Source organism: Aspergillus ruber (genome assembly GCF_000600275.1).
Source record: "Aspergillus ruber CBS 135680 unplaced genomic scaffold scaffold00023, whole genome shotgun sequence".
Lineage (NCBI taxonomy): Eukaryota > Fungi > Ascomycota > Eurotiomycetes > Eurotiales > Aspergillaceae > Aspergillus > Aspergillus ruber.
Window position 1 is genome coordinate 314,789 of NW_024467319.1, and position 21,620 is coordinate 336,408.

Genomic DNA, 21,620 nt, shown 5'->3' on the forward strand with positions numbered 1-21,620 from the left:
ATATATGCAGTTCCGCTGTGCCCTGTGCCTGCGTATATAAATGATATGACAAAAAAATGAAAGAAAAAGAAGAGAAAGAGATTATTCACCATCCTCCCTCACAATCTCCGCCTGCTCTGGCAAACGCGGCGGATCTTCCTCTGCTTTACCATCGCCTTCGTCCGCCGCCACCGGCACAACCTCATCAACCTGATTCTTAACCATCGGGCTGCGGGTAGACGAGGGGGATACCGGCGACGGAGGCTTTGTGACTGCCGTGCTCATGTGCATGGGACTCGTGTGGCCGTCTGTTGTGGGGGAGGGAGAAGGTTCGGGATCGTCGTTGAAGCCACGCCATTTGCGCCAGCCGTCGAAGTCGATTAGGGCTTGCATACAGCCCCATTCGGTGACTTTTTGTTCGAGCCAGGGAAAGCCGACAGGCTGGGTCCGTTAGAAACAGGTTAAACAGAGAAGATAGGGGAAGAGGGAAAGGGACAAACCTTGGTTAAGAAGTCATTGCAGCCCGCGGCAAGGGCTTCATGACGGTCACTTTGTAAACTACTAGCTGTCAAGGCTACGATGATGACGGGACTCTTGAATAGTGTCCGGTCATGCAGTGTATCCTCTTCTTTGATAGTACTTGAAACCCCTTGGCCTGCCCCTGGCGTAAAGTATGAGTTTGTATTGGCACTGGAGCGGCCATCAGGGGTCTTGGGAAAAACACCGATCCCGTTCAACCGTTCCAGTCGTCGAATTTCCTTGGTAGCTTCTAATCCGTTCATGACGGGGAGCTGGATATCCATCAAAACCAAGTGAAATCCACCCTGGCGCCACTTTTTCACGGCTTCTTCGCCATTGGCTGCACACTTCCAACGAACACTGAGACGTTTCATAAAGGCTTCTAGGAGTTTCTGGTTGATAATGTTATCTTCGACAATCAGAACGTTGATCGGAGGGACGGTGCCCTCGATGAGACCACCAAACGCAGCACTCAGCGACAATGGACTATTGGGCTTCTTGTCCTTGTAAGACGGCCGTGCTCGCGGTGATGATCCCCGTGTGGGTGGAGTCAATGTCTTGGATTGTGGAGATTCGGGTGCTGGAGGGAGTGGTGGCGTAGCAGCTGCTGGAGCTGCTTGAGGACTTTGAACAGCGGGGGTGACGGATTCTACCAGAATAGAGTGAGAAAAATAAAACAGGAAGAGAGCGAGAAGGACAAACCTTTTGGCACTGGTGTCTGCAATGTGGTCGGAGAGTTTGTAGGATGTGTAGGATGGCGTATTGTAGGAGGTCGACGAGCATGTCGATTCGCGCGAGTACTACCTGGAGATGGGAGGGGAGGAGCCTTGCCCGTAGCTAAGATCGATATCGACGGAGTCTGATGCGCATTGACACTGGTAGCAGCACTGGAGACATGCGTAGGGGGCGTCGAGACATTGTGATTCATAGGCATAATGGAAAAGTAATCTCCATGTTCAACGGGATCAGAGTGGTGATAGTACATCGGTCGCGGGGAGGGTTTAGGAGTTCGACGAGGGGGGACATCAATGACCAGAGCCTCCTCCACACGCTGCCCCCCGGGGTAGTAGGTATCCAATACAGATGCCAGTGATTCCTCCGGATTCAATAGCCGTTCCGGAGTGGACTGTTTGGTGGAGCCATCGCGCGGGACAATCTTGATCACGATATCGGGCGAATCGAACGTCTTCCCCAAAGAATTGGTGAATTTGATAATGACCTGGTCGCGTAACTCGTCCACCACGGCATCCTCCAGAATTGGCACCAAAGTTTGCGAACCACCTGGGCGTCTAACCCAAATCTTGCGGGTTGGCATCTCGAAGTTGACTGGGCCGCCGCGACTGCTCGTAACTTGAGTGCCGTTGTGAAATAGTAGACCAGGGTCTAGGATGCCACTGACCAAGTGTTGTTGGTTAGGCGGAAGCAGAGACTGTCTGCGCACGACAAGGCTAGGACGCTTGAGGGACGAAGAGGAAGTAGGCGGAGGTATAGTAGATGAATGTTGATAGTTGTGATTATTTGGAGTCTGGTCAGAGGGGACCAATTCGGCCACAGGGGCAAGCGACGGAGTCGAGACCCGAGGATCAACGATTGTGGTCGTAGGATTGACACCGGAGCGTTGTTGTTGTTGTTGTTGATCTTCGTGTAGCCTGGGCGAATGCAAGGCACCACCAAACGGATCTGAAAGGGGAAGCGGGGAAGAACTCGATGGACCGGGCGAGGACGCGACAGGCAAATGAGTCGATTGCAGACCCGAGAGGTCGTTTCTTTTCCGATGCTGATCGGGTTGTTGCCACTGGTCTGCGGCGGCGGAGGCGGCGGTCGTGGTAGTGGGACCTGGATCCAAGGAATTGCCCGATAGTTCCGCACTCTTTGGCTGCGATCCTCTTCTCGTTAATACTTCGTCCGGACGGCCTTTTCCTACCGATGCGGATCTCTCGATCGAGTCTAAACACAGTCCCTGTTGGTGTTGGTGCTGGGGCTGCTGGTGATTATAGTGGTGCCCCTGATAATCGGCAGAGGTACCGGTCGCTGGAGTAGCTGGGCCCGCGCCCACGAGTATCTCGTCCGGGGAGCTTGGGTGGTCGAGAGGTAGCGAGGAGACAACGCTATAGGCGCGGGGCTTTGCAGTAGACTCGACGGGGGAGGAAGGGGAGGGAAATAAAGGCGCGCAAGAAGAGACGACGTTGTCGGAGGGCGAAGAGGTCAGGGTACTGGAGTCGACCGCTCTGGAGTCCGCCTTTTGCTTCTTCAGAGGCACAGTCGAGGTGGACGATCGCCGCAGCAGCTTCGATTTGAATAGGCGAGAGAGACGGTCGGGCATGGTGACAGTTTCTCTCGTATGTGAATTAAAAGGAAAGAGAAGAAGGGTGTGTCACTTCATGGTAGTCTCAATAAGGTGAGGGGGCAGTAAGTGATAACACAGTATATTCCGTAGAATTTGTAGAAGGAATGAGAGTAAGATAAGAAAAAGAAAAATGAACTCTCGGCATTGATTATTTATTAATCTGCATATCACTCTGTTAGTGAAGAAAAGAGGGCGTTGGTATATTAAATGAAACAGGAGACAAAAAAGCGATATGCAGTGGCCAGAGCTCCAGGATTTAATACCAGCAGCTATTTTTATGTTGTCAATACAGGACTTCACTACTATGTACATAGTACTGCTGCATCCCAGAGACTTGGTTTTGAGTAGCAGTATTCTGTGTTGGCATTAACTGCATGTACTTTACTAGTACCTCTTACTTTGCAATTGCTGCCCAATGGCTGTTGATAGCCATCTGTATTAGCACCATTTTGGGTATATGGATGCACGTGCATCCCTAGAATGCTGCTGACTATGGAGATCGTATACATAGCTACAGTGAAGGACATACTGTATCCGGAGTATAATCCCCCGTACACCGATAGTCAGATTGCTTTCGTTTGTACTTTCTACCTCGTGGCCATTGCCAAGTTAATCCCTCAGACTGACATGGCAGGTCCCCAGACACCGAGGTTTGTGGAGAGCCACATTCAATACATCGAATCAATAATTCAAATCAAACAAATGCATTCCTAAAACAATATAAACAGTGCAGTGAGAAATACTTAGACATCACAAATCAAATACCCGAACCATCAATTCAAGCGGCCATTCATCCGCTCCGTAATGAATGTACAAATAGAAAGAAAAAAGAGTAAATCGAAAGGAGTGCAGGCTAATCAAGAAATATACTTGAAGCACACAGTACCCAAAAGAACAAAAAGCATCAGGACATGACATAATCTTGTAACCAGAATCACACCAAGAGATCCGACAAGGGAGGGTATCAATCAATAACAAAATAAAAGGATCAAGAAAAAAAAAAGGTCTTTTCTCGTCCTTTTTAAACGTATGACGAAAGTAGCAAACATCACCCGAAAAGAACAAGAACAAGGAATACGCCATATTGCCAAAACCAAACCCAATCGATCACAGAAGAATCAAATAGTTCGATGGCGCAATACCCGCTTCGCCTGTTGCTTTTCTGGCCTGCCACCATCGCCCGCTGACGTCGGATACTTCCAGGATCTCGTGCTTCGAGAAGCTGATCTCGTTGGCGTCTTCTGGGTTCGCATCGTACGAGTAAATTGCCTTGGCGCGGTATGGGTACTCGGTCGGTTGAGGCACTTCGCTCGGAATATCGCCAGGGTTGCCAGCCACCGAACCACCGAACCGGGACGCGTGGGGGTTTTCAGCACCAGGAGGACCGCCGGGGTACCCAGACACGGGGGACGATGTTTCGAAGCCGTTGAGTTGAGCAGAAGTGTACATCTGGGGCATCTGGCTGGTCGAGGTCTCGGGACGGTTGCCGTAAACGTTCGACATATGCCGTGGGTTGTTTCCGTATCCATTTTGCTCCTTGTTGAGGGCAAACGAATCAATAAAGCCGCGATGAGAGGCCTGAGGACTGGAACCAAAGTAAAAGATCCACACAATCTAATTTATGGTCAGCACAAATTTGGGTGCCTGGTTTAGATGGCGGGCAGCGTACAATCACCATGGACAGAAGGATAAATCCAGCCCCTGCCGCTTGTGCAGATGCTTGCTTCTGATATACTAGCGTGTTCGGGGCCAATGTAGTGAAGACCAGGCCCGCAGCCAGGTACGCAACAAGCTAAGAATCTCATTAGCATCGACTGAGTCTGCTGAAATAGTTCAAAAGTAAACGTACTGCAACGTTATAGACATGGCCCGTATCCGAACCGAAGACGACGGTGATCCCAGTGATGACACAGAACATGTAGGCGATAGCCCACCACGAGTAATTGGGGAACCCCCCCTTAACATCGGAGAAGATGGATGCGACAAATGCGATCAACCACGCCAACTAATCCGGAAACAATCAAATCAGCACGGGGTCTCTTGACAAATCTCAGCACAACAGGAAACCTACAATGGAAATAGAGATGGTTGCGAGCGCAAAAGGATCACCCAGCACATTGCTCGCTCGGAACTTCGCCATCTTGCGTGGAGGGGTCGGTTTGTGAAGAGATGGTGATTGAGCAGAATAAGCGACCATGAAGAACGGTTGGCGTCGACTCGCGAGTGGACGAACACGGGGTGGTGCAAGATAGGAAACAAAGCTGGTAGGTCAGTCCTTTGGCTGTTTTGGCTGTCGGTGCAACAGTCGACGATGGCCGTTGCGCGATATGACGTTGAATCGATTTATATAATTCTTGGCTCGATTTCGTGCTATGTATTTCTTTTAATTCACAGGTCGTTTCGTAGCCTTATCGGATGAATACAAGTTGCAACGGTAAATGAATGTTGGTTGATGGATGGAGGCTGTGAATTCGCGTTGGAGGTTAGCCGAGGGAAAGTAAAACGAAGGCGCAATTCAGGCAGAAAGATGGTAGACAGTTGAAGAGAAGAAAATAAAATGAAATGAAATGAATAAAATAATGTAGAATAGAAAAATAGAATGAATGTAGAGTAAAGACAGTACCTCAAGATCAAGGGGAAGGAGAGTGGATCGGAAGATAAACACTCAACAGCGGAAGGCAGAAGGAACAGTTTCAACCGCCGCGTGTCTTACTCGAGAAGAGGATTGGACAAAGTCCCTTGCGGAAACGCGCAGCCGGAGGAAAGATAAAAAAAGAATCAAACAAGCAAATAAAAAAGTACGACAGCACCAGGCCGGGAATGAACGATAAAGAACAAGAACGAAGGAAGAAGAGAAAGGGGAAGGAAAGAAGAGGGAAAAAACGAGCGTCAAGTCGACGGAAAACCCGATCGAACAGGAAAAGAGAGAGGAAGAATGAGTTGTCGATAAAATAAGAGGGGAAAAAGAAGAAAAAGATAGAGAGAATTGATTATGGAGAGGAAGAGCGGGAAAGGAGAAAAAGAGCGAGAAAGAGGAAATACTAATGTGGACCGGAAAGTGGGAATTAAAGTCTGGGCTTTTGGTGGGGAAAGACAAAAGACATACGCACGCTCTGACTTGTTCCACCGTCCCCATGCCTAGACCCGAGGATCCTTCACAGACCATCTTGAGTCCTGTCGTACTGCGTTATATACAACGCTTCATTAAACCGAATCTTCACGGATGCCTCTTCATCAATATCGAGATCGTGCTTAAGCCATTGACTCGTCCTTTGCTCGTTTCCCTCCGCGAGCTTACTATTATACCCGTCGTCACATCCATGATCTGCCTTTTCAGACTCTGTTCAATCATCAACAGATCATTCAACAACTGGTGCCAGGAGTTGAATACAAAACAACGATCAATTATCCCATTCTTCCCGAGCCGCGATAATGACAAAATGATCCGCTTCTGCACGGCAACTGTGTTCTGTATGTTTTCCTCTTTGGCGTCTAAGTCGTAGAAGTAAATCCGCAGGCAGGCGAGGAGTCTGCGCTGGTCGCTGAACTGCTCTTGTACGTACGAGATGGCTTCAACCCAGTCTTGAGAGGCAGGTGATTCCAAAGGTACGTAGCCCGGGTCGACAGGTGGGAAGACAAGCCAAAGAAACCAAAGACGAGAGCATGTCAGGAGGCACCATGTCGCGCAGAAAAAGAGAGACTTCCAGCCACTCAGGTACAGTTCTAGACTTATGGAAGAATTGTCCTCTGGAAGGCATGATGATGAAATAGTTCTTAGAGGGAAAACGGATTGGGCAAGCTGACAGAGATTTGGAAACAAGATATAGTGATACTGGGCCACACCAACAACGGCAGATAGTTGCTGTTGAAAATGCTGCATGATAGCGGTTGCAGAAGCACCCGTTGTTCATGCGCTTGTGGCAATTGCGAAATTGACAGCTGTAGTGGGTTTCTGCACACCAGACATCCCCACAGGATAGACTATCATAATGGAGATAGAACCCTTCTTCGGGGTTCCAGGTAATCTCGCGCCATGGAGTAACCAGATATGTATATTCCAGGATCTGATATTAAGTTCTCGCGGTAAGCCCAGGAATCGAAAAGGCTCCTCAGGGATCGAAGGACTAAAAGTTTGTCCGATGGCTTGAGTTGCTGCTTTGCGTGCGAGGTCAGAGAGCAGAGTCTCACTTTCGGCCCAGGCGAATATTGCATGCAGCCTGCCAGGATCGGGAACTTTCCATTCAACAGTGGTTGAAGTAGGCTTTCCGCTATCCTTATATCCTTAACATCACAAACCAAGGACAAATGAAACTGTGATGGGGGGTTATGCATGCTAATGTCCTTAACAATGCTGTGCCATTCAGAGAACATCGAATGCAAAAAAAATTATTCAGGTGTTCATGGTCTAGGAGACTCATCATGGTAAGAAAAGGCAGTTATGATTGACGGGTAACTTGGGTCCCCTGCAGCATGGGGCTCCCTTTTCACAAGAGCTGATATTGATGTGAACAGTTAAGAAATGAGGGGCGCTCATGGAAGTGGAAGTAAGGTCTCGTAATACCTTCATATCCCCGAAATCCCAATGTTGAACGAATAAGCGGTTAGTGGAATAGCACAGAGGTGCAGCTTCATTATACGCTGTGCGACAAGTCTGTAGCATATAGCGAGCATCCATCAATGAATTGACCGGAGTAATATCGCTGGGATATGGATTCAGCTCTATGAGATGGTTGAAATGGGGGAAGACATGGCGGTATATGGCACCGAACAGCAGGTGGAAGCCCCAAGGAAGATACCATGCTTTTCTCACACCTCCCCCCCCCTTCTTGAAATCCTGTTTGACATTCATTGTTCAGTCCCATCGGTTCGATAAAGGAGAATATGTATTCAAACATTGGGTGATTGACTGTGTTCAATTTCGTTCTATTGGTATCATAGTACACATAATACACTGCGAGAGCCCCAATTGACTGTCTTTCTTCAGTGGAGCATTATGTACCGTCCTCATTACCCGCCCAATCATTCCTCGCAGAAAGAGCTCGTCACGTGTGGCTAGCAAGGTGAGATATAGTAAGCTTTGGCATAAGGGACTACAGCATATTGAGAAGACAGAAAGTGTTATAAATGTCTGCAAGCGATAAACAAAGGGATGGCCAAGATGGACAGCACAGCACTCCATGGCGAAGAAGTGAACTGATAGGGCCAAGCCCTTATTTATCATCAATATCATTCTGCACGTATCCGCCAGCACCGTGGAATCGAGTATGGAGGGGATTGAGTGCTACTAGGATCAGATAACTGAACCGTTGACGTGCAGTTGTCAGTGGACAATATAGTGTAGTACATGGTAGAGCACATAAAATAGCACCAGTCGTTTACGCGCAAATAGCAACTATAACAGAGAAACTGCTATGCTAGCGATAATAAGTGAAGGAAAAGCATAAAGGGGAGTTGGTGAATTGGTAAGCAAGATCGGACGAGAGCGAAGAGTGAATGGCATTTATCAAATTGGGCTTGCCTACAGCGCCTTCCATCTCTAGGATCCCGCTACTCGTTTCGACTTCATCCACGGGGCAGAACTGGCCCACCCCCTGCTCAAGCAGGTACGTTCTTCCTACACTGTTAGAGCAGACATCTCTTCTTTGACTCGTTACTACTATCAACATTCCAGCTTCTAAATCCAACGCTCCTCGCGGTTACCAGATCCAGGTGTCCATTTGAACTGCAGTCAATCCCAAGAGAATCGCACAAGGTCCGACACTGCCATAGTCGATTTTCTTCAAAACAATGGAGACTGAAAGCGAAAAGACACCGTCTCCCACGATTAACGCCCCAGCTCCCCGCGAGGAAGACGCTTCCCCAGTTGCCAAGGCACAGCACCAGCGAATCCAATTTCCTCCCCTTGATCCATGGTTCCAAGTTTATACTATCAGCGCAATCTGTCACTGTACTGTGGGGGTAAGCAGTCGACTCTTTTGTGCAGAGAAAGGACAGTTAGCTAATCCAATAAACTCTTCCTAGATGTACAACGCCATGACTGTTTTGGGGGGTCCAGGCATGGTAAATCATACTGTTGCAACAAGGGCAGCAATTGCTATCTTTGCCACCATGGCAGCATCCTCGCTTTCTGTGGCAGGCCCTATGTTCGACCGACTTGGACCGCGATTGTGCGTGCTGCTCGGAGGATGGACGTATCCACTGCACGTGGGAAGTCTTTTCTACTGCAATTGTACGCTGTGAACCAAGCTTATATTTCAGTACACTGACAGACATCTTTGCAGCCACAGGAAATGCTACACTCGTGGTTACCTCTGGTGCTATCTTGGGCGTCGGTGCATCGCTTGTCTGGGCAGCCCAAGGTGCTATCGTAACTACTTACGTACCCGAAGCTCAAAGGGGACTAGCTATCGCCATGTTCTTGTTTGTTCTAAATATTGGGGGTAGCATCGCTTCGCTCTGGGATTTCTTGTCCAATTCTTACTCCACGGACACGGCGTCGCACTCCGCGGGCACGGTATCGGACAATGCACATTTCTGGTTTTTGGCTGTGATGTGCATGGGGTGGATGTCAGGTATATGGATCTGTCCGCCATCTTCGGTGGTGAGAGCAGGTCATTTACAACAAGAGGCCCGGGAAAATCGGAATTGGCGCCAGATGCTCCAGAGTACCTCTCAGATCATGTCAAGTTGGCAGGTATTAGGCATGATCCCGCTCTTTTTTTGCGCAAATATGTTCTACGAATATCAAAAGAATGTTGTGAGCCACTGGACCTTCAACATTCGTACACGTTTACTTTTCGGGGCACTCTATTGGACAGCACAGATGGTCGGGGGAATCATCATAGCAGTCGTCCTCGACTTTCCTGGAGTCAATCGCCGGGCGCGAGCTCGAGTTGCATGGTTGTTGCTCTTCGTGTCAGGGATTATCATCTGGGGCGGAGGACATGCTTTCCAGAAGTGGTCAGGCCGGCATTTGCTACACGAACTGAAGCACTATGTTGACTTCAAAGGAGATCGCACGTACATGAGCCCGGTGTTTCTCTGCATCCTCTATGGCATGTATGATTCTTTTTGGCAATCCTTTTGCTATTGGCTGATGGGAGCCCAATCGAACAATCCTACAGTCACAGCCATTCTGGTTGGGGCGTACAAAACGTTCCAGAGTGTTGGTGGCGCAGTGGCGTGGTGTCTCAATGCCAATAAAATGCCGGAGCCGCTTGCCATGCATTGGGGTCTTTGTACGGCAGCCCTTATCATCGCGATCCCTTCCGTACTGGCTGTTACTCTTACCAGTGTGAAGAGCAATGGGAATGCTAGAGCGGGGCTTGCTGATGTTGAACAGCGTGCAGAGGTCAACGAGAAGTAAGGGAGTCGCGATCAGTTGGTCTACTGTCACATGTTTATTCTGTATAAGCAGACTATATTAGACTCGCTGGCTGACCACTGTTACTAGAGAACAGGGGGTGCTTCACATGTTATTAAGGCACGGGTCAGAATCAGGTTCATATATATAGAAGTAAATATTACTGCAATCGTATCAATTCAATAATCTATATGTCCTATGTTCAAATTCACTTACCTGAATGATATTAGCCGAGTTTGCTGTCATTTAATTCTGCCCGTTCTGGGACTATTCGTGGTTTCCCGTTCTTCGTCATTCATGGATTCTACCCGCGTATGGGACTCGAGCGCACCATATCTAGCGGTTATCCTGCTACTAGAAACGCCGAGCTTTTTGCTCGTCAGATGGAAATGACCACTGATTCTGTTCGTGCCGAAGTTTAATTTGCCCAGGCCCGTTATAAAGACTAAGTCTGAATTCTACTGAAATCATTTCATCTCGTCTCAAGACAAATCGAGATAGGAACAGTCTTTGGGATCCGCGTAGATGTCTCCCATCTGCCCAATTACTTTTCATCGCCGTTCCATGTTATATGCATTATAGATCAAACTAGCTCTTGCTTCGTGAACAATTTTCACTATGTGCCTACCTCGAGCATGATGAGCTTTTGGCTCAGGATGTTTGGGCTCGGACATGTGCTCGAACAGTGGGTTGTATGGGTATCTGTAGTACTCGAAGAAACCCTACTGCATGCTGAAGGGAGCCAGAAACAGATCTAGTCACTCGTTTGTTTTCAAACCGTCCGACATGTTTACTCTGGTTATATTAGACTGGGTGTGTTTCGCTGTCCATATTTATCCATAAAGGATGAGAGAATTGATCATGGTGTGATTAGACCACAGGTGGGACTAATGTATATACGAAATCTTTCGAATAACGTCAGCTCACCGCAAGACATTGCGGATAGCAGACTCCGACCACAACTTGGTATACTGCTTGTGCAACCAGACAATATGCGCCGGCATTGGCTCCGAGTCCGCCTTTCCAAGACCTTTGTAGAAGCAACTCTTCAGCCCAAACACCGCGACGCCCTCATCCGGCTTTACAACCGCGGACATCTCAAAGAGACCGTCCGATTCCCGCACATCACGCAGACGGGGCGAGTCACCGCAGCGCACCACAATCCGTTCAGGGGTCTTCTCGACGACCTCGAAGTGGTCTGTAATCAGTGTTCCCTTGTCGTATGTCGAGGAGCGCAGCTCTTCCGGTGACCAAAGGTGGTTAGCGGTCTCGGGACCTTGGTACTTCCTTGCTAGATATGCGCGCTGGAAAGCATACCCTGCAACACATTAGCACCAATATCTTTCCACATAATCCAAAAAGAAACAAGATACATACCCCATCCACTCCAAACACCCGCACAAAACGCCTCCACCAACTTCCCCTTCTTCTCCAGCAGTGCGGGGTTAATTTCCGACAGCGGCACTTTCCGGATACACAGATCGTGCGTCGTGGGGTTCTTTGACGGGTTGAACTTGCTGAACAATTTCGACTGGAAGATGTGGTCTGTGACTGGGAGCGAGACGAAGGTGCTTTCGCGGGTGGCCCAGAAGAAGGTGCCCAGGGTGGCGGCGGTGCCGATGGTGGTGAGTTTGAGGGTACCACGGATGATGCCCATTTTAGCTCTTTTCGTGAGTTGTAAGAGGGGGGTGGTGGTTTAAGAGGAAGAAAGAAGAGTGAGGAAGTTGAGATGAGGTTGTGCGGAGGTGGAGAGACGCGGGACCGGAGCAATTCCGACCGGAGTATTGCGATTGCTTTACAGTTGAGAGTTGTTGCTGCTATGGACAGAGAAGTCTGCTGAAAAGCATCTACGAGTGATATTTACATGCTATTCCAGTGAAAGCTTGGCAGAGCACTTGTTATGCCTTTTATTGTTGACACCGAGCTGAGATAGTCCGATGATGTCATTTATACGGGTAACTAACTAACCGCTTCTATACAATACTTCTACTTCGCGCTGTATATTCATGAAAGCATTGGTTAATTATACAAATTAGGATACGGAGTACATCTATCTCGTTATGTTGACTCGTGCAATGTAAATCCCAAGCGCTCAAATAAAGAAATGTTCCAATTAACATCCAAACTAACGGGACTATCCCCATGCACGGTTGCGAGAAACACAAATCATGCATGATGGACCTGATGCAACAAATGATGCTCTTGACAAATGTTTCCGACTATAAGTCCAACCCTTGCCTCCTTTACCCCGGACTTCAGCTCGGGTTATCCGAGTCGGAATCCCCGTGATTTTCATTTTAGGTTGCTGCTGTGATTTTGCGGGGAAAGCGATCTCGATCTTTAAAAGAGAATCCACCAGCTGCTCCATTTTGTTTCAAGTATGCCAATTCATCTCAGACTGCTGAGTAATCGATCATCATGGCAAACCAAAAGAAACAGTCGTCTTATGAGGGCGTGACGAGCCATATAGAGTCTATGGCGGACGAAAACGTGCCCCCTAAAACATCCCTGGATGATTTGAAGGATGAGACCAGGGTTGACCCGAATAATCCACAGGTATATCCTTGTAACTGTTTGGAAAAAGCAATTTCCATAAGACGGTGATCTGACTAACTGTGCAGAACTGGTCACTCGTGGTCAAATACACCACCTATCTGACAATATGCGCCTTCACTTTTCTAGCCAACGTCAATTCGAGCAACTTCACCGTCGCTACAAAGGCTATCATCCAAGAATTCCATGTTACCCAGACACAAGCAGGCGAACTTGTCTGCTTCAATGTCTTCCTTTTCGGCTTGGGTAATATCGTTTGGGTTCCCCTGATGCGCGTCTTTGGCAAGCGCCCCGTCTACCTCCTAGCCATGGTTATTCTGTGCATGATGAACGTCTGGTCCAGTCAGGCCTCGAGTTACCGCGAACTTCTCGCTTCGCGGATCCTTTCTGGTTTCGCTGCGGCAGCAGCTGATGCCACCGTACCTGCTGTGGTCGGCGATATGGTAGCTCCCCAGGAGCGCGGACATTATTTGATGATTTTCCACTTGGCCATGACAGGGGGCTTATTTATTGGCCCACTGATCAATGCGTATCTCGTTCAGGAGCAGGGTTGGAGATGGATGTGTTTCTTCTTGGCCATTGCTGTTGGGGTCGTGTTTGTTTTCTCTATCTTTACAATTCGTGAGACGTCATATCTGCAAAAGGACAATGTCGAGACTCAAGAAAAACGGACGCAACGGCAGTGGATGTCTTTGGCTATTGGATACGACCGGCAGGCTTCGTTTGTTCGGACTTTGGTGGATATCTTGACCAACGCTGCGTATCCTCCATTGATTTGGTGTGCGTTCACTATCGGAATTTCTGTAGGCTGGTACATAATACCGTTCCCCTCACAACTATGACTACTGACATCGATAGGAACATCGTCGTGCAGCTAACCGCGTCGCAAACATTCACCGCGCCACCTTATAGCTGGTCCGCAGGAAGCGTGGGGCTCCTTTCTCTGTCCGGATTTATTGGGTCCGTTCTAGCCTTCTACGTTGGAGGTCGACTAATTGATATCATCTCAACGCGACTAACACACCATCGCCGAGGCCAGCGAATCCCCGAGTACCGACTTCCGGCCATTATAATTCCCGGCACAATTGGACCAGCGGGTATCCTAATTTTCGGATTATGCATCGCCAACCGGACGCACTGGATTGGGCCAGCATTTGGATATGCTATGCAGGCTTTTGGTGTGGCTGCGATTTCGAACGTGGCTGTAACTTACTCACTAGACTGCTATAAGCCAGTATGTATTTATTTGCCTGTCAGGAATCAGTGCATGAAACTAACGAGACTAGGTCGCCGGCGAAGCCCTGGTAATCATCTTCGTCATCCGCAACACGATCGGAATGCTGCTGTCATTGTACGCATCCGATTGGATTAGCAGACAAGGTGCGGCGGCAGTGTTTGGGGAAATGATGGCAATCCAGGTTGCTAGTATCCTTCTAGCAATTCCATTGTTTTTCTGGGGACGACGGCTGCATCGTGCTACTTTAAGATATGGGCCTATGAAGCGGTTTCAAGATGGTGGTTAGTTTAATAGTGAGAGGTATAGCATAACATTTTTCACCCCAAGGCAACAAGCAACTGATATATGGAATAATAAAGAGAAATGAAGGGGAGTGGCGGGGTTAAGCTCGGAGACTTTATTTTCGCTTTTATCTCAAGCTACGCAAATATCATGATACCGGAGAGTTGTTCAACCGACAAAGAACAATCTTACAAATCAAGGAATTGACTTCTAATATGTTATTTAGGGGTCTTCAATGTCAGATGATGAAAGGATACCAAACCAATTTTTTACTATCGTCATTTCAATGACCCCCTTCCCTTGCAAAATGCCGAAAGCCTATACTCCCATCAGGGTCGGTACAATGAACCTTGCCCAACGCATTGCCATGGCACCCATGACCCGATTCCGTGCCGATGATGCTCATGTTCCCCTTCCCATAATGAAAGATTACTATCAGCAGCGTGCTGTAGTGTCTAGAAGTTTGGTCATCACCGAAGCCACCTTCATTTCTCCCCGAGCCGGTGGTTACGACAATATCCCCGGAATCTATAATGACGACCAGATCGCTATGTGGCAAAAGGTGACAGATGCCGTCCATGCCAAAAATTCATACATTGTTCTCCAGCTGTGGGCGTTGGGACGCGCTGCAGATCCCTCTATCCTGGGGCGTGACCAGCTCCCAGTTGTCTCAAGCAGTGCAACTCCAATGGCGCCAGAGAAACCGGTGCCGCAAGCTCTGAATGAGCCCGAGATCCATGAATTCATTCAGGACTATGCGCAGGCTGCTAAGAATGCTATTAAAGCCGGCTTCGACGCTGTCGAGATCCACGGCGCAAACGGCTACTTGATCGATCAATTCACCCAGGACACATGTAATACCCGTAACGACAACTGGGGCGGAAACGTCGAGAACCGCTCCCGCTTCGCCATCGAAGTCACGAAAGCAGTCGTTGATGCTATCGGCGCCGAACGAACGGGAATTCGACTCAGCCCATGGAGCTCTTTCCAAGGGATGCGCATGAAAGATGCAGTTCCGCAATTCACCCATCTCGCCCAGGAACTGGCCAAGTTCCAACTGGCTTATGTGCACCTGGTTGAGTCCCGTGTCTCTGGAGGCGGAGATGCGCCCCAGTCCGGCGATACGCTTGATTTCTTCCTTCAGGCTTATGGGAATACTAGTCCTGTGATTGTGGCGGGTGGCTACACAGCGAATAAGATTGATGAGGCGCTCGAAAAGACGTATAGTGATTATGATGTTATTGTTGGTATTGGCCGGTATTTTACTTCGAATCCGGATTTGATCTATCGGGTTAGACAGGGTATCCCTCTGCGGCCGTATGAGCGCGAGCACTTTTACACGCCGAAGGATCCTTGTGGGTATATTGATTATGACTTTTCTCGTGAGTGGGAATGTTGCGAGGCGGATGAAGGGGGCTGTCAGCCGTGAGATGTAGACCTGTATATAATTAGACTCATATCTTAGAGAGTATATAATGTTCGAAGGTTGACCAACTTTTAGACATCGGTCAGTTTCCCAAAAGTGTAAATGAAGATGCTTTGTTTGCACCTGCTGAATAGTCACCAAGCCAACTCGTAAATATCGCCATGCTCTTCCTCTTCCTCTTTCTCTTACTCTTTCTCTCTCAACACCCTCATTTTATGCGCCAACCACTTTCCCATCATGACAACCAAGGTTTAAATATTCTCCCTACAAGCCCCGATTGAGGATACGGATAATCAACGACTGGTCAGCTGGTATCCAAAGTTAGAGGCTGATGATGATCACTATTCGCGTGCGAGTTTTTTTTTTTTTTTTTTTTACTCTTTTTCACGTGGTATTTGAGGGACCATATCCTGTTCTACAACTTACTAAAGGGGTATCTCATCCCTTCAGGCTCACATTATCGAGAATTCGTTTCTGCAACATGATCCGATTTTTGTCGAGAATTGTCCTCACGAACTTTCAGTTTCGGAGAATTTGGGTTCGGTATACTCTGCCAGGATAGCCAGAAGAGTCCTGGCAGGTGGAAGCAGCGTGGGATGCACACTAGCGAGGCTATCCTCATATAAAGATCCTGATGGCTAGTGGTGTTTGCCCGGACGACAAACCATCAAAAGCAGAGATCACAGTTATCCGCGAGGTGATGCATAGGCAGCCGAGAACAACGCACCTTTGTAAACACAAGGTTGCCCCGGTAAATGCTTTATTTCAAAGATAACTCTGAGATAAATGGACACGAGGGGATTTGTTCCGGCAGCACCAGAGATTCCAGCGGCCCGTGAACTTGTATGATTGAAACCTCCTTACTCTCCGGAAATACACAAATTAGAGTACGCGGATTCATGCGCTTTTTAAGATACCTATTACAGGTTGAGCCCTAACAATAGATGAAATCATGTAAAGATGATGTCTTATTTTCATATTTGACAAAACTTGGCGTTTTCAATTAGCTAGTCAGGGCAGTAATGTTGATAAGCGAACCATGTCGCCCATCAAGCGAAATGTATAAAGGTTCAATTTCAATCATTCAACAGAATAAATAGGAAACTATACATACATGCACACATTTCAAAGGCCAAGTGTTATGCGGATAAACGGAGGTAAGACAGGGGAAGAGTAAGAAGATGAGGACCCGATTTATTTTTGTAAAACCCGGCAGAAAAACAACCAGAGATATATCAAAACATATCTCATTTAACCAACAATACGGTCCACAAAAGTCTCCTCGAGCTTAGCAACCTCCCGCTTGAACCCCTCAACCTCCTTCCAGCAGTCCAGAGGCCGCCGGTCGTTCACCCGCAAGCAGCTGGCGACATCCGATCTCGCCCGCTCAACATTCTCACCAACATCAATAAGCTTCTTCCGCCCGTCGAGCTTCTCCCGCAGCTGATCGATCTCAGTCTGCACTGCGGTCCGCGTTACGTCACGGTTGATGGGACGGTCCACCGGCGCAGCAACGGGGGTGTACTCCCTGCCAGCGAAAGGAATTCGCGGAGCATCCAGGTCCAAAGAGCCGGGAGTGTGGCTGATGTTCGGTGTTGAGGTAGCGGTAGCGGTGGCAGCGGTGTCTTTGACTTCGGCCAGGCGCTGTTCAATGTCGGCGAGGGTCTTTTGTTCGCGTTCGCGGAGGCGTTCGAGTTCCTTGGCTACGCGCTCTTGGATCTGGAGTTCGAGGGTCTTTGCGCGGGAGGAGTCGGTCTGTAGGAGCGTTCATCGGTTAACTTGAGCTCAAGAGTCTTTGTTGGTTTTGGAGGGGTTTGGTGTGGGCATACCTCGGAGCTGGTCTGGAGGGCCTCGACGAGATTCGAGGAGAATTGGACAGGAGAGTTGCTGTTATTCGAATGGCGTTAGCTTGTTGTTTAGTTGGTTCTTATCCAGGGCTTGTGTCTTCCGAAAAAGTTGCGAATAGCCAATTCCAGTAATTCCGGCCCCTGCCTAATCGCGCAAGATACCACCCTCTGGATAGTCTCCCAAATAGTAGACTGCCGCAATACCAAGCAGGAAAAAGTAACAAGTCCACCATTGGGGCAATTCCTACCTCGAGAAAACATGCTTCGAGCCGGCCGAAGCCTCAGGCTTGGAGTTGCCGGCGCCCATTGTGTCTCTGGTATCGGGGTTGTATATAGCTCGAAACCGTGGGAAAGCCGAGGAGGAGCCCGAGTATGAACCGGCTAGACTGCGTAGAGGGAGAGGGGTCGTGGTTTGTTGAAGGGCTGGATTTCAATCACTGTCGACGTCCGAGTTCTGCCGGCGATGGAATTCGGCGGTCGGTCACGTGACTACTTGCCTAAGGCACTAATATAAGTCCACGGACTACAGAGTAGAGTATGTAAGGAATTGACAGAAGAATTATTGAGGTTCAATTCTATACATTTTACCGTATGGGCTCTGCCGAGATCTCAATTGATATTGGTATTTGTGTTGTTCGCATTGGAGAGTTCACCATAGAATGATATCATCAACCGCAAACATCTACACGCAAGTGAGTGAAATGGATGAATTTCCCGCACTATTAAAACGCACTTAATCTCGTGTAATTTGCCGAATAGATGACAATTAAACCAATTCATATCAACGCGGCAGGAACCGGAGAAAACCAGTCGCTTTCGGGAAGCCGGCGGTTTCTGTTCTCTTCTGCGACTGACCTCATCGACCCCTCTCCCATGATATAACCTGGAATTCATCGCTCCGACAAGACCTGCTGTCCCTTTACCTTCTTTTTTCTCTTTCTCGTTCTTCGTGCGATTCAAGTCCCTCATTCCATTCTGTCTCGTATACCGCAATCATGTCTTTCATCCTGGACGAGGCCAACCGCATTGCGCACCTCTTCGACTACCCCGCCGAGCAGGTCCATCGAGGGGTCGCTGAATACATTCATCAGATGGGTGAAGGGCTTACTCAGGAAAACACAACCCTGAGCCAGATCCCTACCTTTGTGACATCCGTACCAAATGGTACTGAGAAGGTATACTTTCTCTTTTCTTTTGTACAAAGTCTCTCGTCTCGACCCCGCTAACCCGGACTTCTTCTATAGGGCCTCTATCTCGCCGTCGACCTCGGTGGCACCAATTTCCGTGTGTGCTCAATTGACCTTCATGGCGATACGACATTCTCAGTCACGCAGTCCAAGATCATGGTTCCTGGCGAGTTAATGTCGGCAGAAAACTCAAAGGACCTCTTCGTGTTCTTGGCCCGGCAAATCGAGGCCTTCCTACGCATTCACCACAATGATCACTTTGAAACGCACCTCCAGCGTCGTCGCGATGGCACTGCTACACAAGAAATGTTTGATCTTGGTTTCACATTCAGTTTCCCCGTGCGCCAGTCGGGCATCAACAAGGGCACTCTCATCCGATGGACAAAAGGCTACAACATCCCCGATGCTGTGGGCCAGGATGTATGCGCGCTGTTGCAATCGGCAATTGACGAACTAGAACTGCCGGTACGCGTCGCGGCGCTCGTTAACGACACCGTCGGAACTCTCATGGCCCGGTCCTACACTTCGCCTGGGAAAACACGGACGTTGATCGGTGCCATCTTCGGCACAGGAACCAACGGGGCCTACTTGGAAAAGCTTGACCGGGTCACTAAGTTGGAGAATGGTGAATATGGCAAATACGACAAGTCGACGGGCGAGATGCTTATCAACACTGAATGGGGAAGTTTCGATAATCAATTGAGCGTGTTACCGAACACTATTTACGACCAGCAGGTAGACGCAGACAGCAACAACCCAGGGATTCAGATGTTTGAAAAGCGTGTCTCGGGCATGTTTCTGGGTGAGGTCCTGCGTCGGGTCTTGGTGGAAATGCACCACAACCCATCGGTCAACTTGTTCAAGCCCAACGAGACCTCTAATGTCATTACCCCTGACGACTCACCTCTATTCAAGCAATGGGGTATCGACACCAGTCTTTTGAGCTTGGTTGAGACGGACAAGAGTGAGAACCGGGAGCACGTCAAGAAGGCATTGAAAGACCACTTGAAGATCGAAAAGGCCAGCATCACAGAGTGCAAGGCTGTCCAGGTCATCGGACACGCTATTGCTACGCGCGCTGCCCGCCTGGGTGCTGTGCCTCTCGCTGCCATTGCTGTCTCCACTGGGAGACTGCAGACCGACGAGATGATCGACGTCGGTGTTGATGGAAGTCTCATCGAGTTCTACCCCAACTTCGAGGGACACATTCGTGAGGCATTGAAGCAGATCACTGATGTGGGTCCTGAGGGTGAAAAGAAGATTCGCATTGGTATCTCCAAGGACGGCAGCGGTGTTGGTGCTGCATTGATTGCTTTGGTTGCCGGTCGTGAAGTCGAAGCGATGAAACGTCAATGAACGCCTCGCGCGCCACCAGCCAGTACCTTAGCATTTTTTTGTTGACATACTACGTACACTGTTATGCACCCTCGATTTATCAGCAGCAGCATTTCCACAGCCTTCTTTGAAGTCGAATACTCTCGTTGTCCCTCAAAACACAATGTTCGTCATGATTGACGACCATCACCCCCGCCGAGTAAGCGCGGGACGAGTTGTACCGGTATCATCCTTGGGGTTGTACATCTATTCTATGTTGGCATTGCATTATTCGGGATATCCTATGGGAGCGACGGATTGTTTCTACTACGGAGTCTATTGTTTTGCTATGATACTTGAGCATAGAAACATTGTTGACCTTTATATAGTAGCTTAGTAGCTTTCATGGCTTAGTTTTCAATGATTCAAGTTATACTGCTACGCACGAGTTATCTTGATGTCCAGAAATCCTCACCCACTATACGCCAACTTTTCCCGAGACTTCACCCTTCGTAACCCATTTCGAGCCATCTAAAACATCTTTTAGTCCCACTCACTCTTTTCCTCCAACTTAGCAGATGTACGCTGGCCTGAAAATCCAAGAATCACTCCATGATCGTGTCTTCTAGGACCTTCACATTATTCCGATCGATCTTCATGTGCAAATGAAGCGTGAAATAATTGCCTCGCTCCGTCGAGATAGCTTGCTCACATTACTCGGAACTTTTCCCATGGGCACAGCGTCGAGAAGCAACTTATCTGGGGGTGGGAGAATTGCGTTCTGATTATGTACGATGGCGAAGCATGCTAGTCTATATCGCATTATTTGAGAATAAAGCAACGTTGACAAGACATCAATCAGCAGCATGAGACCATCTTCACGCAGCTATCGATTGATTGATTAATTGTAATCAATCAGCTGCAAGCATCTATACATACAATAGCGCACTGGTATACTGGTTTGCAATTAATTGGAGGTGGCGCAATCAAGTTTGGGTTCGTTGTTGTATGCATGGCTTGCATGAAGTTTCAGAATGCCCAGGCCGAGGAATCAAAGCTGTATCAACATGTATGGAGTATTAGAAGTTTAAATACAGTATCTCAGACATGTAATGTCTACCGCTACGGATTGGTCTCACAGTGACGGAAGAACCCTAAGAGACATGGATATAACTACTGTCTTGTACTGATAGTAAAGAAAGAGCCTCCATGAAATACGGTAATATGGAAGCATAAACCGCTGTAGGAGAAACATACGCGCATCGAATAATCATACACGTTCGCCTGAAACGGAGCATGCCGTCGGGATGCAAGGTACATCCTGCATATCTCGATGTGTGCATACAAGTATGGCAAGGGTATGCAGGTACCCCAATACCGCGCTGATATTGGTAGCGCCTTTTTCATACCACATAATCAACACACAACGCATGTTCGTGGATAACTTTATCGCGTCAACATACATCACCATGTTCACCAAAATACGTATGACAGTAGATACCACATGTAGACCTCTGACGATTATGATGCAAATGTCCCAATCTGCCTCCCCCTTTCTTCGCTTGC

The 21,620-nt window shown here is 48.5% G+C and overlaps 10 protein-coding genes across 10 annotated transcripts; 4 read left to right on the top strand and 6 right to left on the bottom strand.

The window, feature by feature from the left end:
• Positions 1–81: 81 nt before the first annotated feature.
• EURHEDRAFT_404600 (response regulator) lies at positions 82–2,821 on the bottom strand (the record flags this gene model as incomplete). The annotated part of the gene is made up of 3 exons (XM_040780318.1): positions 82–420; positions 480–1,147; positions 1,201–2,821. The coding sequence occupies 3 exons, from the start codon at positions 2,819–2,821 to the stop codon at positions 82–84; spliced, it is 2,628 nt and encodes an 875-aa protein (XP_040636831.1).
• A 934-nt stretch (positions 2,822–3,755) lies between these two features.
• Positions 3,756–5,171, bottom strand: sho1 (osmosensor SHO1). Its single transcript, XM_040777825.1, has 4 exons — positions 4,917–5,171; positions 4,695–4,850; positions 4,515–4,637; positions 3,756–4,459 (listed from the first exon to the last, which is right to left on the bottom strand). Exons 1-4 carry the CDS (start codon positions 5,040–5,042, stop codon positions 3,953–3,955), a joined length of 912 nt encoding a protein of 303 aa, XP_040636832.1. The 5' UTR covers positions 5,043–5,171; the 3' UTR covers positions 3,756–3,952.
• A 29-nt stretch (positions 5,172–5,200) lies between these two features.
• Positions 5,201–6,131, bottom strand: EURHEDRAFT_166380 (uncharacterized protein). Its single transcript, XM_040777824.1, has one exon. The coding sequence runs from the start codon at positions 6,009–6,011 to the stop codon at positions 5,511–5,513; it is 501 nt and encodes a 166-aa protein (XP_040636833.1). The 5' UTR covers positions 6,012–6,131; the 3' UTR covers positions 5,201–5,510.
• EURHEDRAFT_414717 (uncharacterized protein) lies at positions 5,990–6,840 on the bottom strand. Its single transcript, XM_040782506.1, has one exon. It carries the CDS (start codon positions 6,723–6,725, stop codon positions 6,063–6,065), a length of 663 nt encoding a protein of 220 aa, XP_040636834.1. The 5' UTR covers positions 6,726–6,840; the 3' UTR covers positions 5,990–6,062.
• A 1,792-nt stretch (positions 6,841–8,632) lies between these two features.
• On the top strand, positions 8,633–10,405 carry EURHEDRAFT_505097 (putative MFS transporter; the record flags this gene model as incomplete). Its single annotated transcript, XM_040785827.1, has 3 exons — positions 8,633–8,803; positions 8,867–9,074; positions 9,127–10,405. 3 exons carry the CDS (start codon positions 8,633–8,635, stop codon positions 10,209–10,211), a joined length of 1,464 nt encoding a protein of 487 aa, XP_040636835.1. The 3' UTR covers positions 10,212–10,405.
• A 726-nt stretch (positions 10,406–11,131) lies between these two features.
• Positions 11,132–11,865, bottom strand: EURHEDRAFT_404603 (uncharacterized protein; the record flags this gene model as incomplete). The annotated part of the gene is made up of 2 exons (XM_040780319.1): positions 11,132–11,526; positions 11,586–11,865. The coding sequence occupies 2 exons, from the start codon at positions 11,863–11,865 to the stop codon at positions 11,132–11,134; spliced, it is 675 nt and encodes a 224-aa protein (XP_040636836.1).
• Positions 11,866–12,226: 361 nt separating this feature from the next.
• On the top strand, positions 12,227–14,379 carry EURHEDRAFT_414719 (putative polyamine transporter). Its single transcript, XM_040782507.1, has 5 exons — positions 12,227–12,764; positions 12,830–13,572; positions 13,620–13,995; positions 14,048–14,298; positions 14,358–14,379. The coding sequence occupies exons 1-4, from the start codon at positions 12,627–12,629 to the stop codon at positions 14,282–14,284; spliced, it is 1,494 nt and encodes a 497-aa protein (XP_040636837.1). The 5' UTR covers positions 12,227–12,626; the 3' UTR covers positions 14,285–14,298; positions 14,358–14,379.
• Positions 14,380–14,460: 81 nt separating this feature from the next.
• On the top strand, positions 14,461–15,814 carry EURHEDRAFT_414721 (alkene reductase). Its single transcript, XM_040782508.1, has one exon. The coding sequence runs from the start codon at positions 14,588–14,590 to the stop codon at positions 15,707–15,709; it is 1,122 nt and encodes a 373-aa protein (XP_040636838.1). The 5' UTR covers positions 14,461–14,587; the 3' UTR covers positions 15,710–15,814.
• An 857-nt stretch (positions 15,815–16,671) lies between these two features.
• Positions 16,672–17,980, bottom strand: EURHEDRAFT_414723 (Mic19 family protein). The gene is made up of 3 exons (XM_040782509.1): positions 17,802–17,980; positions 17,536–17,593; positions 16,672–17,461 (listed from the first exon to the last, which is right to left on the bottom strand). Exons 1-3 carry the CDS (start codon positions 17,858–17,860, stop codon positions 16,958–16,960), a joined length of 621 nt encoding a protein of 206 aa, XP_040636839.1. The 5' UTR covers positions 17,861–17,980; the 3' UTR covers positions 16,672–16,957.
• A 568-nt stretch (positions 17,981–18,548) lies between these two features.
• On the top strand, positions 18,549–20,096 carry glkA (glucokinase glkA; the record flags this gene model as incomplete). The annotated part of the gene is made up of 2 exons (XM_040784688.1): positions 18,549–18,728; positions 18,798–20,096. The coding sequence occupies 2 exons, from the start codon at positions 18,549–18,551 to the stop codon at positions 20,094–20,096; spliced, it is 1,479 nt and encodes a 492-aa protein (XP_040636840.1).
• Positions 20,097–21,620: the final 1,524 nt, after the last annotated feature.